The 16160-nt window shown below is 36.2% G+C and overlaps 1 protein-coding gene across 1 annotated transcript in view; it reads right to left on the minus strand.

Moving 5' to 3' along the window:
• Positions 1 to 2701: 2701 nt before the first annotated feature.
• The window catches only part of ZBTB41 (zinc finger and BTB domain containing 41), a 39219-nt gene continuing 25760 nt past the window's right edge, over positions 2702 to 16160 (minus strand). The window contains exons 9-11 of the mRNA XM_004610006.3: positions 14501 to 14606; positions 10992 to 11080; positions 2702 to 8778 (exon numbers count right to left, since the gene is read on the minus strand). Coding sequence (XP_004610063.2) covers positions 8123 to 8778; positions 10992 to 11080; positions 14501 to 14606 — 851 coding nt within the window. The 3' untranslated portion in view covers positions 2702 to 8122. The remainder of the gene's footprint in view (positions 8779 to 10991; positions 11081 to 14500; positions 14607 to 16160) is intronic.

Genomic DNA, 16160 nt, shown 5'->3' on the forward strand with positions numbered 1-16160 from the left:
TCCAGGAGATTTCTTCTACATTTTTAAAGCAAGAATATTACAGTGAAAGACAATAATTATCAAATACACAATTCATTTTTCTATTATTCATCAAATTAAAACTACGAAGAGAAGCTCCCTGAAGTCACTGAAATATTGGTTTCAACTGGTTTCAGTGACGGTTTGTTTTGTTTTATCTTCTCTCCTTCATAAACCAGTTAATGACACAGTTAAATAAAAAACTGTAATGGCTATTTTTTATAGCCATTTTATTTTATTATTCTTTTTTTTTTCTTTTTGGGTCACACCTGGCGATGCACAGGGGTTACTCCTGGCTCATGCACTCAGGAATTACTTCTGGCGATGCTTGGGGCACCATATGGGATGCTGGGAATCAAACCCAGGTCAGCTGCATGCAAGGCAAACACCCTACCCGCTGTGCTATCTCTCCAGCCCCTTTATAGCCATTTTATAGTTCATTTCCACTCTCTAGTCTTTCTCAACTGGCTTTTTTGCTGTCGAATGCTCATCTGTATTCTGTGTTTGCTACAGCAATCAATTTTCTTCTTCCTCACTCGGTGGCTTCTGGTTAGCTTCAGAAGGCTTCTACCAAGGCAGGTGGAAGGTAAGGGTACTTCCGACAACCTTGGGCTAGCTGGCTATACCACACCATAACTCCACCTAATTAAAGAGCTGCCTTCTAGGTCTCTCCTGAGTCTTTCAGAGGTAGGGTTTGTTATCTCTCTTACTTATATGCACTATTGCTAGATCCTGATCACCTCTTTGCAAATTGCAAATAGCAAAAAGATAAACTTTCTTAGGTTTCACTAAATTGGAGTGCATCACAGTCTTCCTTTGTAACCCTTTTAAAAAGTAGCCTTAGTCACTGGACTTTAGGTTGGACTCTGCACCGAGGGCTCAAGTTTGACGAGTATGAGGTGAAACAATCAGAACAATTCATCCACAAATCATGACTGTGACACAGTTGCTATGCCAGTGATTAATAATTATAAGATGACAGTATACCTGGTTTCACCTGGCTACTGTAAAGAGCTTACACACAAAATTGCCTTTCCTCTTTCAGATAGATACACTTTTGTAGGATAGCTTATTATACTTACCCACGGTCTCAGAGAATGCTTTCTCTAAATTGAATTACTACAATGGTATTCAAAAGATATCCCAAATCTTTTTTTTTTTTTGGTTTGTTTTTGGGTGACACCTATTGGTGCTCAGGGATCACTTCTGACAGGTCTCAGGGAACAATAACGTGGTATTGGGTAGCAAATCTACATTGGCTGGCTGCAAGGCAAGTGCCCTACCCTTGCAATATTTCTCCAGCCTCAACAATTCTTCACTACCCCTCTATTCAACACCCACAAAGCCTAATTTGTGGGTATTGAATATAAATACTGGTGCCGTGGTGGAAATAATGCAGTATCACTTCTTTCTAGGTTAGGTGAGGAAGGGCAGAAACCTATAGTCTGTTGATGTTCTCATTTTGTGTTTGTTTTCTTTGGCAGGACGGCAGACAGCTCTACCACGAGGCATCGCTATAGAGAGGCTCAACAGACCTATAAGTGGGTCTCCCTCTTCTGGAGACTAAAGCCCTAATTATTGTACTTTGATTGAGGTAGTTTGACTTTAACTCCTGAGATTTAGAGCAGAACCACCTGCTAAGCTATACCAATATTCCTGAGCCATGGAAATTGCAAGCGACTAAACATCTGCTTCTGTTTTAAGCCTAGTGTGGAATAATCTGTTGTGTAGCATTAGGTAACATATCCTAAATATTATTTCCAATGAGAAGATTCTAATTAATTGCAGAAATGAGCCAATGCCCATAAATTTAGTGCACGTAAATTTATATATTTGTCTATAAATATTCAGAAGCAGCTGCTGAAGGCTGATTTATGGAATTGGATAGATACCTGCTTGCAGGGTTGAGGGACCATAAGGTCTTATAGCTTATGCCTGAAACTGGCAAAAGTCACTGTTATAATAGAATGTGTGGTTCTGAGAATGAGAGGGGTAGCAGGAGCGCTCCTAGTACAACACATGCATTTGACCACACCACACTTCTAAAATACCTGCTTACAACCTAAGTATAAGTTTTAGCTTGTTAATCCATCTGTTAAAATCTCAAAAATTGGTGGGGGAGCATGGGCACTGGTGGAGGGATGTAAACCAAATGCAAATATGAAAGTTCATAAGTTTGTAACTGTACCTCACGGTGATTCACTAATAAAAACAAATACATTAAAAAATATTTAACTTATGAGAAGTGAACTTATTTTTTTCTTTTTAGGTCACGCCTGGCAATGCTCAGGGATTTCTCCTGGCTCTGCACTCAGTAACTACTTCTGGTGGTGCTTGGGGAACTACATAGGATACAGGGGAAAGAACCCATGCAAGGCAAATGCCCTACCCAATGTGCTATCGCTCCAGCCCCAAGAAATGAACTTTGATGTGCCCCTAAATATTTGGCTTTCCTTTTGTTCATGATTGTTGCTTTTTTTCTTTTTCTTTTTCTTTCAGTTTTGGAGGGTCACACCCAGGAGTGGTCAGAAATTGCTCCTGGTGGTGATCAGGAGTCCAGGTGGTACCAGGGTTGAACCCAAGCTCCCTGAATGCAAAACATGTGGAGCCAGCTTTTCAGCCTCTTCATTCATTTAAGGAGGTACAAATAAGCAGAACACAGTGTTTCCATGCTATGCAAATATGTTCAACAAAATCTACATATACTTTATTAGGACCAAAGAATCATGTTTATTTTAAATATCAAAATAACACAAAGAACTAGTTCAATATACACTTCCTATTCTTCACAGAGAACTGAATTTTTTCTAGACATTTGTACTTAAACACAAGACAGTCAAAATATATGTAAAACTCAGAAGATATTTCACATACAGTTGACAAAATAATGAATTGAAAGTTGAGATTTTTTTCCTTTGTAATTGCCTTTAAGTATCCGTAGTGATTTAAAAAAGAAAAAAACACAACAAAACAAATAATTTTCGAGTAAAAAACTCAGTTCAAAAGCATTTCCACTTTAATTTATATCATAAATCCCCTTAACCGGAACATTTACTATATGACGTAGAGCAGCTAAATGCCCACCCCTATACTATTTTTTGGCAGTCATACTCATCAACTGTAACAGCTTCAGCTAGAGGGATGAGTTCAATTGTTGGAACACGATTTTTGTAGTTTCACCATATACTGTCCAACCTTAATACAAGCAGGAATATCAAGCAAAGAGGTGAAGGAACTATGAAATGCATACATGCTCATTATTCAAGAACTGTTTCAGAAATTCCCACAATAATGCAAGCACTGATATTACCGCTGGACCTAAGAATCTGAAAGAAAGGAGACCTCCCATCTTCATGATAACCAGTTTTCTGAATATATTTCTTATCTGCAAAGAATAAATAGCTGCAGAGGTTAAATTTAGATAATTTGGGTTTTTGTTAAATAGTCATAGACTTATGATCAATATACAGCAAGCTGAAACACGAAGATTAAACAAAACATAGGGAACTCTATCAAAATCTCTCACCTTCCACATATCTAATTCTATTACTTACATCTCATAAATGTGATTTCCATGAAGAACATAATGACATGCTAACAACCTAAGATAAAAATATGTTTAAGTAGAAATAATTTGAAGAATAAGAGGGGTTTCCCCCCACCAGAAAACCATTATTGACTTTATTAAGAGGAATGTGCAAAATAAAGGGAAGAATTACCTACAGTTCCTTAGAACTTGGGTAGAAAATTCTCCATTTATTCACTCTAATGGCAAATAACATTTACCAAAATACTTTTTAAAGTTTTAGAAATGCTACTTGCTCCTTACTAGATAATAAAATTTAAATTTGGCACTGAATTTTAGGATAACCCAAACATGACTTTAAAAGTCCTAAGTTTTCCTGCATTCATCACATTGCTGCTCTCACGAGAAATGCATCTCAAACCATTACCTCTTGTCCAGTTTTCAGCAAACTGAAATAAGAAGTCATTCATTGTAGTGCTGCGTGGTCAGAAGACCAACTTTTTCCTTTTTCAGAGGGTGGGCAGATGGTAAGGGGAGCCAGAGAGGCAGACAGGCTACTCGTTTTCTTTTGTCAGATTCCTCTAATGAGCAACCTAGAGACAGGACCAGGATGGCTTCCCAGTTAACTCTAAAGGCCACAAAAGAGATTTTAAAGGACAGTGACAATTATTTGTACTAGTACTTAGTGCCAATCGTTTCACTACATAAACAAAGTATCAAAACAAAACAAAACAAAACAAAACAAAACAAAAGTGTTCCCCAGCCAGCAGGTAACACAAGACCCCTAACAACAACAAAATCAAAACTTTTTATTAACTAACACAATCTAGCCCGCAGAATAAACTTTAAGCAACTACAACACATGAAAAAGGCACAAAGCATTCAATCCAGAAGAAACTGGGTATAAATGGACACAGCCAAAGGGCTAATGCTCCAAATCTGACTTTCCAGCATTGATTATATGAGAATGGTACGATCGGAAGAAAACGCAAACTTTTGCACATACCAATTTAACTGCATTTTATGTGTAACAACAGTCAAAAGCAATAAAAGGTATTTCCTTAGTAGCCCTTAACTATAGGTTTATCATTCTGCCAATGTTTTGACAGTGCTAAGGTGACAGAAAATTATTAGTGTACCTGTTCAATAGCATAACTTCCTTAATAGAAAATCACATATTAAAGCACCAGATATGAATCCTAACTTTTCACTCCTCTCTTCCCAGCAATAAATGGTTGTGTAAAGGTACGCAAATATTCACTACCTTGACAGTTATTGGTTAAATCTTTCTGATATGAAGAACAAATCCTAACCTTAAGTGATACTTTAGGTTGCAAAACTCAGGTGGGGTTTCCTGACCAAAAATAACTAAATCTTTTTAAAAAATTCTAAGGCAAAACTATTTTAATAGTGTAGTGTAAAAAGTAAACGTACTTTTTAGCATGTGATAGTGTCCACTTAAAAAATAACATTCAATTAATTAAACAGAGAAAAACTAAGTATTTTTACTTGTAATTGGTGTGTCAGTACAACTATTCCCAGAGTATTTTCTGCTTTTATACAGAGAAACACAAACACTTTATCTTAGTATTCAAACTAACAATTGTTTTCTTAAAAAAAATAAAAACAAAAAACACCAACACATAATTCTACGTGTTTAACTGACTGTGCTTCTTTGGACAAATATGTATTCAAACAACAAAAACTTTAATTTCCTTTAAACTACTCTAAAACCTACTAGAAATCTTTGGTGCATTTAAGAAAAAACCGATTATGTTAACAAATTTCTACATTTCATAAATTATTAAATTTACACATTATGCACTAATTGCTAACAGCTAAAAATTAATTTAAAACAATAAATTAAGGTCATCAAAAAATTCTGAATGAGGCTAAACTTAGTTGCAAGGTCAAAATTTTTAAGTACAGCTACAGAATTGATGTACTTTAGAGTTATGAAAATATGTATTCAAAATAGTCCAAAACAAATTATTACGAAAATTGAACTTAAAAGAGTTGGCCTCATTTAGCTTTGTGCCAAGAAAAAAAAAATACATTCAGTTTGCCCAAATCCATGAGGTTTTCACAATTTAAAAATCTCTAATACTCTCGCTCGAGGCAGCAGGTTATTTTGTTTGCTCACTGAGACTACTTCTTCATAAGAATGGTCCTACCTACTTGTCAGACTAGGGTTACAAGTGAAAATGCGGTTCCTGGCACTGAGTAAGCATGTGTTAATGCTAGCTTTCTTCCTCTGCTGCATAATGATGAGCTAAACTGAATTTTATATTAATTTCAAATTCTTTCTTTCTAAATTAGGAACACAAGAATTTCTTCCTAGTTCAAAGCGAGTTAAGAGGTTTACTGGAGAAAATGTATCCGAAAGCATTTTACAAAACAGTAAACCACTCTTCAAGTCATCTACAATAACTAAATATATTTCACTTTATATATAAGAAATGTATTCCAGAAAGTTCTATACTGTAAACCAATTACTACAATCAAATCATATTTAGATGATTAGATTAAAAGAACCCTAAATACCTTCAAAAAGCAAAGCATTCTTTTCAATGTGAAAATGCAACACCCTCTTTTTCAGCTATCAAACATACAATATACCATACATATGAACAAATATACCATTTGCCTTTTTTGTAAATCCAATCTTTTCTACACTGACTTATATGTAAGGCAGGGCACATTGACACTTCTTGTCCTTCTTTATAAAGATACGCTTTTTTAATGGGTATGAAAGAGTAACAGGCTAATAGTACCTCATACAGTCAAGTTCAATAATGTAAGTACCCCAAATATAGTATTTCCACACAAAGTAAGAATGCTTTTAAAACAATACACTATTATCTATCAAACTGAGGATAATTATGACCAACCCTATATAAATGAGAACAAACTGAGGTTGGTTTTCCTATATGAATACTTTGGTTAAATGCCTCAATTGTCAATATTGGTTTTATTTAATTTTATTTTATTTTCACTCCTAAGGTAAATGTTCCTTAAAGTACCTTCCTTTCTTAAGTGCTTCAGCAAACAAGTTTCCTCATTATTAGGTGGCTAAATTTAATCAGTTAAAAGTTCATTATTTTATTTGTGATTTTTTTTTCACAAGGGCTGGGCCAGACGTTATACAGTTTACACACAAAAAAAGTGCTTAAAGCAATTAGGAGTGTAAACAAAACTGAAATAGAAAACTCTGAAGATTGCTATTTTCCAGTAGTTTACATACAAATGTCATGCTAATAATAAATCAACCCTGCCTATTCTAATCCTTCAAGCAGCTCTACTAGGAAGTATTATCCTAGTTTAAGTTTAAATTGACTTGAAAATATGAAAAGTGCACATCTTTAAAGGTTATTTTATAATTTGGACTTTTCCCTCAATTTATCAGCAAGGTTATGCAATAACTATTTTCTTTCAACAAGTCCTCAACTTTTTCCTACTATAAAAATAAAAATCAAGGCTAATTACAGACATTAGGCTTATGAAAAAGCAAAGATAAAGACCAGATCACATACAATTCTGTATACCAGTAGTGGTTCCCTTTGATTAAAGTAAACATTAAATTTAGTCAGATACATTTGTTTGGCACCTTTTCTAAAAAATATACATAGAAGACTTAGATTCTGTTTCCCAGAGTTTCAGTTAACCAAAATTAATGAGACCAGAGTAGCTTTTTGGTTACTAATTAGTTATAATAACTGCACCTCCTTAGTAAGATGAAGATATGTACCATGATATGTTCTTTCTGATATGGCACAATAAAAAAAGGTAACTTGAAAGATACCACGCTAAAATGATCATGTGTTGCTTTCAACACATTTTCAATTTGTATAATAATTAAATGTCTAGATCTCTATTTGCATTCCTTGTTCATAATGGAGGCATAGGGAAAAGCCAATCATTAGGGTCATTTTTCATTTTATTTAATAAGCTAATCTTTCATTAGATAGTTTTCTGTCATTAAGTTTGTCCAATATCCAAAGGATAATAACTAGAAATTATGGCCAGATGAAAAACAATATAACATATAACCAAGATATTCTTACAAATTCAGTTCCTAATTTGAATTTTAAAAATCTTAAAAAATAGCGATGAATCTTACGCTATGATAAGTAGTAGTTGCAATTATCAGTATACTCTTATATTCTTTCTTAAAGGCTACATGGTCCTTAAATGTGTTTGCAAATGGGGAAGGGAAAAAGAGAATGTGATTAACAAAAAAATAAAAATTTTTATGGATGATTAAAAATTTTAAAAATGCTCCCATCATGTCAACAACCATTAATGCCAAAAGCTGGAGAAACCACTAAAAATGGCCCCAAAATAATCTTTTAAAATCACTAAAATGCACTTCAAATATTATGCCTCAATGTGTGTCCAGATACTCATGTTTAGTAAATAGAGATGCAAACTTTGCCTGATTAGAAATGGTTCTGAGGACTTGAGAAATAAGAGAAAATGAAAAAAAAAAATAGCAGCCTTACTAATTCCAAGCCATCTGCTGAAGGCTACCATTAGTACACAGCCATCCCCCAAAGTCTGTGGAATGTTTCGAATGATTCATGAGTGATGTTCAGTATTAGAAATGTTTTGTACAGCAGTCGTGTTATCCAGGCCCAGCAACGTCCCGAGATACGACTGTTCTCGAGGATCCAGCATCTGTTCAGGCCGGACTGGATGAACGATATTTGCAAGTGGAGGAGTAAGAGTGTATTTTTCCAGGAACGCGAGATCGGCTCCTCGCGGGTAATCAGATGATGGTGGCTGTGGCGACAGGATCTCATGAGACGATGGTGGGAGGGTGGTAGTGTGGCGCACCAGGTCGCCCTGGGTGTCGGGCATCTGAACGGGAACCAACGTCACTGGCACACACACCTCAGCAGACACATTCTGCAACATAGTCTTGGCCTCCGACTGATAAACTTTGGGCTGGTCCATATACTGTTTCGTTTCTGCTTGGAAGATTTTATCATCAGAGGAGTACTCCACTGGCAGAGACACAAGTTTCTCCTCAGAAGCACTGAGAGGATCGTCAGGAGACTTGATGCCGTGCACGTGGTCAATGTGGTACTTGAGCTTATCTTTCCGCTTAAACGTGGCGTTGCAGTGCTGACAGTTGAAAGGCCGTGCGTCAGAATGAATAACCAGATGTTTGGTTAAAGTTTTCTTAATTCTAAAAGACTGATTGCAAATCTGACATTTGTATGGTTTTTCACCTGTGTGAACAAAACGAAATTTCAATGTAAAGTACATGCCCTTGGGAAAACACTAATCTGAAGACACAAATTTTCCATGTGGATGCTCACAAGAACTTAATCAAAACAGCAACATTCTAAGAAACCAAAAATGGGGACAAGTATGAGCAGGAAAAGAGATCAGGTTCAAACAAACAAAGACCTGGGCTTGAATTCTAACTAAAAATCATTATTTGCCAGACTTGAGCAAGAGGTCCAATGTTTAACTATAGTCTCCTCCTTACGAAATGAGAAAACTATACTACTTACTTCAAAGAGTGTTAATGTATAAAATGGGTAAATAAAAGAACAGTGCTTAGTATTACAACTTACATGCAGTAAAAAGGCCGTAAACCTATGCTATTATTATTGCTATTTATTTTGTTCTTATAGGCTCTGAAAAAAAGTTGCAAAACCAAACACTTGACTCCCTCCTGCCCAAGAAGCACAAAAACAAAAACAGTTAACTGATATCTTGGTGTTTTAGATAAAAATTAGAAGTTGTGATACTCATTGTTAGTCTGAGGTCAAAACAAGGAAAGTTAATCATAGAAAAGGACAAGGAAGCTAAGCAAATTTTCAGTTTCCCCAGAGTTAGGTTCTACGCTGTAGTCTGGTTTTCAAAAGGTTACAAAACATAAATCTCTTGGTCAGTCAGTCCAGCAGCAGAAGAATGGCTTCCCAAATACCCACACTTTCTGCCCCCCAGAACCTCACAGGCAAAGGGACTTTGCAGATATAATGAAATGTTTAAAAATGGCAGCTAACTGAAGGGAAAACAGGTCAGAGAGAAGCAAGAGTGAGCTTAACTCAGCATTTCTGGCTTTGAAAATGGCAGGGCCCAAGGAATATCATCCCCCTCTGGAAGCTTAGAGTTCTCAGCCTAGAACCCCTGGGAAAACTAGAGTTTGGATCCTGGTCCTACAACTCCACAAATCAATTTACTAGAAACCAAGATGAGCAGGAAGCAAATTCTTTAAGTCCTTACGAAAGAAACAGACCTAGCCAACATCTGGGTTTTAGCTGGTGTCCGATTTCTTGGCTGCAGAATGATATGATCAAAAGTTCATAGTGTTTTCTATTATTTTTGTGGTAACCTGTTACATCAGCAATAAAAATATCAATATTCTCAGACATACTAATATAAAATAGCATCAAAGATACATTTTGAAACTAAATGGAAAGATTTCACATCATTTCAATGGTGCGTTGATATCACCTTGTTCACTTCCATTTAAAACAGTACTAATTCTCCTAAAGTATTAGGGATCAATTACTAATATAAAATGATAATGTTGTTAAAAATTATTGTTTCTTATTTTTTAGCCCATCAGAATATTCAAAACCCAGTGGGAGAAAATTTGCACCAGCTGGGATTCAGGATTTTTGTTATTATTTAATTTCGACTTGCTTCTGTATAATTACCATGTCAAATGCCACGGAGATAAGGGCATGACATAATATGCAAAGATTAAACACTCTTACAAACAGTATTTGTAACAATGGATATGATATACTGCATCTAAAATTACCAAAGTAACCATAATGAGGTTATTCATTACCAAAGAATCTGTCTGTCTGTCATCCCGTTGCTCATCAATTTGTTTGAGTGGGCACCAGTAACGTCTCTCATTGAGAGACTTATTGTTACTGTTTTTGGCATATCCAATACGCACGGGTAGCTTGCCAGGCTCTGCCACGCGGGCTCGATACTCTCGGCAGCTTGCCGGGCTCTCCGAGAGGGGCAGAAGAATCGAACTCGGGTCTGCCGTGTGAAAGGCAAACGCCCAACCGCTATGCTATCGCTCCAGCAAAGGGTAAGGATATTAAAATCACTCTTTTGTTTTGGGGTCACACCCCACAGTGCTCAAAGTTTACTCATCACTATGTGCTCAGGGATCATCCCGGCGGGGCTCAGGGAACCATATGGAATACTGGAGATTGAACCCACGTCAGTTGTGTGAAGATCAATACCTTACCTGCTGGACTATTTCCAGACCCCCTCTCTCTGTATAGAGTAAGACCACACATTACTCATTCATAAAATCAGTTTTAATGAATGAGTGATATTCTGATCTTACTGAGTAGATGAATTAAGCTTTGACTGGGGTGGGGATATAAAGGAAAGTTAAAATGTCAATATTTTACTGTTCCATAATTACACAAAAACACACAAACTACCCATTAAGTTTTACCTGAATGTGTTCGAAAATGCATTTCTAGACTTGATTTTCCTTTAAAAATTTTCTTACAAACATCACATTGATGAAATGTTGTTTTATATCTAAAAGAAAAGTTTGAGATTTTCTATATAATTTTAATACATAACATGATTAAAATAAGTTTTAATATTACTTACAAATTTATATAAAATTATCCTATCAAGAAATCAAGGAATTCCAAAAACAGAACTATTTTTAACTATTATACTTACCTCTGGTTTCTTTCTCCTGCTGGTATATTTCAGCAAACAAATCTATAGGAAGTGGTTCTTTATATCACTTAATTTCAAGTTTTATATTTCTAACTTATTATTGTTTTCAATTATAAGGAAGAAAGGGCCAGGGAGAGCTCCAGTAGTAGAGAAAGCTCTAATTGTATCACCCTATTGATCAAAACCGTCAATGACTTTTTATTTTTTGGGGGGCGGTCACACCTGGTGATGCTCAGGGGTTACTCCTGGCCTCCACTCAGGAATTATTCCTGGTGGTGCTTAGAGGACCATATGGGATGCTTGGAATTGAACCCGGGTCGGCCTCATGCAAGGCAAACGCCCTACCTGCTGTGCTATCACTGTAGCCCTTTCAATGGCTTTTTAATCACAAGTAATTAAAGATTCCACAATATATCTGTATGGCTTGACATTCCAGACCACTGTAAACTGGCTATGGCAGAAAGTGAAGCTCACGGGTTCTGATTCTGAGATTACACTAGCCAGCAACTCAGGTCCATGGGCCCTGATGGGCAGGAAGCGATTTCTAAGACCTTCCAGGGGGTCAACAGAGTCAAAGTTACTGTCAGAGCAATACTGTGGCATTATTGGCCTTTCGGAACAAGGTATTCACGCCCAACTGTATTGATACTCACTGTATTCTTCACTAACCTACCCACAGAAAGAGAAGGGAAATGTGAAGAAAGAGCAAAACCTCCAATTTTATTAAATTAGAACTTTTCAGTCTAGTACCTTACAAATGTTCTTCAATGAAATGTAAAGTATTGCAAAGAATTTCTGCTGCGTATAATCAGAACGGCTGTCTCCGAGAAAAGCACCATGAGACTGAGCTGTAAGCAAAAGTGGCCTTTGTCTTCAGAGTGCCAGTTACTTGAAAGAAAACTATATTTATAAACAAGTATTTGGGAGACATTTTGTCAAAAGTTTAATGACCATGTCACTTCAAGGGAAAATACAAAATGTGTTATGAATGATAAAACAGGAGATTTCAAGCTAATAAAAAAATTCTACCAAGCTCCCGTGAGCCGCTGCCTGCGTGCTTTTTTGAAAGCTTTCAAAAGCCCTTCTGATGGACTGCAGATAATATGAACCAATGTGGTGTGTGGATGCTGTGCTTTGAAAGGGGCTAACGTTTGAAAATATGTGGGACTTGGTAAACCCACACATTTTCCAAATGACAAATGCATAATATAACATATCATGTTTTTGAACTACATCAAAGTTTTTTTTTAAAAAAGGCCCAATTTAACTGAGAATATAGAGATGCTGATTTATAATGATGCATACCTACAGTGTAACGTTCTAATGCAATGTTGCTACAATAAGAAATGACAATAACAAAAACAGTCAATTCCTAGAAATATTATTAAAAACAAACTTTTATGGATGATGCCTCAGTATTTTGCTAGGTGAAATAAGAAAATGAGACCTCACAATCTACTTAAAATGAAATCAAATTTTTAAGAAAAACAAAACTCTAGAAAACAGACTGGTGACAGATGAAGGCAGAAAATGAAGGCAGCTATCAAATAAGTTAGTCCTGAGGAAGTAATCTATAGCACAGTAACTACAGTTAATAACACGCCTTGTCCTTTTTGAAATTGCTACCTGGAAAGTTCTCACCACGAGAGCAAAAATTTGGAACTGGCAATAGATGTTAACTAAACTAACTGGGGAGATCATGCTGTAATGCCTGCAGATATCTTATTACTTCTGTAGCACAAGTGAAATGACATTTATATATCAATTACATCTCTATTAAAAACAAAATTTAAAAAAAAACCCACAATACAACAATAGGTGGAGTGTAGCAGAGTATGAAAACTCTCATTAATCCTATTTCAGATTTCACCTTGCAACTACCTTTAAGAAACTACCACTTGTTTTGGTGTAGCAGCAAATATCACCCACAATGATGGAAGAAGGGTGACCTACTATTTCCCCTTTTATCAACTCTGTCCCAGAGTATTGACATCAATCAATAGTACTGACATCAATCAACAGTACTGACATCAATCAAAATAGATAACAGACAGAATATTCTGGCTATCACCCATTAGGCAAAAAGAGGTTTATAAAAATCCGAAACAGGGGGCCAGAAAGATAATACAGGGGTTATAGGGCTATGAAATTGGCCAATACCTGTTTGACCTCAGCACTGAGTACGGTTCCCTGAGCACCAACAGGACTGACCCCTAAGCAGAGGGACAGGAGCAAGTCTCGAGCACCATGGGGTGTAGCTCCTAATAGCACTCCACCTCTATCTGTAACAAAGCCACTTATTTTCCCGGTAGCAAAGTTCTTATAATTTACAGCATCAAGAGCTCCTGAAATAACAAAAAATTTATAAAGGGATTGAAAAAAAAGGTATAAAACCTCTGAAGTAAGTGAGTCTTCAATTCCATGTTAACTCCAAGTCTACTATGATCCCAGTAATAGATTTTATTTCCTTTTCAATAAAGCACCCAACCTTATATCCCAGCACTCTGCACCAGTCCCAGCAACTCATGAAAACAGGAGTTCATCAATAACTAGTGAATTCACTGATTCAGTGACCACACCACACACACACAAAAAAAAATCAGTACAACAATAAAACAAAAAATGTAAAAAGAATACAAATACAAAAACACTTCCTACTCTTTTCACTCTGTCATTGTACTGATTTTATATAAACTATGTAGATTGTATTGATTATGCTCAGTAAACTAAGCTATGAAACTATTTTCTTAGCAATGCACACCAAGCCTATCACTTCCAAATATACAAAGTATTTTCAGATTTAAACAAATAATCTGTTAAATATGAAGAAGCAAATTCACTACACTATTGACATTCAGGATGGCACATGTCCCCTTCAATAAAATACCATTTTTAATGTTGTGTTTTTTGAGAAACGGATTTAAATTCTGACTACAAGTCACAACAATTGCTGGCTCTCGAGAAATAAAGAGGCATCATATTTATATTTAGCTTTCAAGAGAAACAACCACCAAACAATCTCAGTCATAAATGAGATTGTGGCCTAAAGCCAAGATATCACATTGGTCACTAATTTCAATGTCTAACCTTTGAATCAACTAAAACCGGCAGGAAAAATGTTTTGCTACATTCCTTCAGGTCTGCAGAGAGGTTAGGGAAACTAGAGAGCAAGAAGATTTGTTTAACCTGTAAACTTTGAGACAAGTGGGACTCTCTTCCAATCTAAGACTTAGTAATTAGGAGAAATGCTCCTTCCCCTTCGTTACTCACTTTTGCCATACTTTCTCTCCAAGGTGTACACTTTTGTAGTGCACAGTGAGGTGATCCCTGCGACCGAAACATTTTCCACATTCTTCACACTGATGAGCCTTTTCACCTTAAAGACCCAAATATTTTTATTACAATATGCATTTAGGGCCCCACCCCACCGCAGAAAAAGTCATCAAACAGTGAGATAAAACAGTGGGAAATAAGCCACTCTTTGCTCTGGGCTATTTGCTTTCTATTCTTCACTCAAATCTTTCTTCAGTGACTGCTGACTTCGATGGAAGTGAATCCTTTTCAACACCTGGAGAAGAAACTGGTACCCTTTCCTGTAGACTTCAAGCCTTACCTTTCCATGGAACACAGATAAATGAAATTACTTCAAAACTTAGGATATTTTTTAAGGATATGTAAGTCTCAAATGAACAGTGAATCAAGACAAGACTATTTTACTGTTTATAAAAGGGACCTGAAGATTTTCAGATCTTTGTACTTTACTTTCGATTTTTTCTTTTTTGAAGAATTTTTTCATCTGTGGCTATTTCTTCTGTTTGCAATGAGCCAAAGTACAAATATAAAGAAAATTCTGGATGACTTCAATTACTAATCTCTATACATATACTCAGTTAAAAATTATTGACCGTTATAAAGCACCGTCTCATTTTATACCACTGTGTGACTGAATCACGTGACCTCTAGAATTAGGAATTGACATTTTCTTCCTAAAAGTGGAAATGAGTAACTACAGTAAAAGAGTCATCTGAACTTTGGCAGATTTAAAAGTAGGGATAACTGGGGCTGGGGAAGAAAGCTCAAAGGGCAAAGCACTCGCCTGGTAAGGCCCGGAGTTCTGGTGGCCTCATCACACACACCAGAACAGAGCAGCAAGGCAGTGCTGGGTCCCAAGACCTAACCAACACACCTTTCCTTGCAGTTCTGAGTGTCACCAGGAGTGGCCACTGGGCTCCGGAGCAACAATGCTGGGGAGGTCCCACCCACCAAAAGAAAAAAGAAAAAAACAACAGCGGAGGTAACCGCTACCAACCAACCTACCTCATGGGGACCATTTAAGAAAAGAATTGCTCTGTTTCATATCTGATGTTTGAATTATGGTTATAATAATAATGATGATAATCACCTGTTCTACTGTGCTCATAGAGACGGCTCTTTCCCATTATTGTGCTCATATAGTTGGCTCTCTGAGCTTTTCCTGAACATCAATCTGAGAGGAAAATATGAAAGAAATCCCCAGGATATAAAAATTATAAATACGGTACAAAGATCTGAAATGGATCAGGATTATTAAGGTATTCTTTTCCAAAGAGAAGGTTTCAAAAAAACCTACTTCTGAATAATCTTTAACACTCAACTGTCGGAATTTTTCTTCAGACACCTCAGTTTTACTAGCTTTTTTCAGAACCAAAGAAAAGCAAGAAATCTGATCATGCCTTCTGTCTCTAAGAAAGTGCCAGAAGAGACTGGGGATGTAGCTCAGCTATCAGCATTCATCCCTGGGTTCTATACCCAGCACAGCAAGACAACACAAACAAAAAATAATAATAAAAAAACCAATAAATTGTTGTACATATCTATATAATTATTAATGCAAAATGAAATTTTGGGAATTCAATTAAAATAGACTTAAATGTTTAGTTCAGCTATAAAC

The sequence above is a fragment of the Sorex araneus genome, chromosome 7 (genome assembly GCF_027595985.1).
Source record: "Sorex araneus isolate mSorAra2 chromosome 7, mSorAra2.pri, whole genome shotgun sequence".
NCBI lineage: Eukaryota > Metazoa > Chordata > Mammalia > Eulipotyphla > Soricidae > Sorex > Sorex araneus.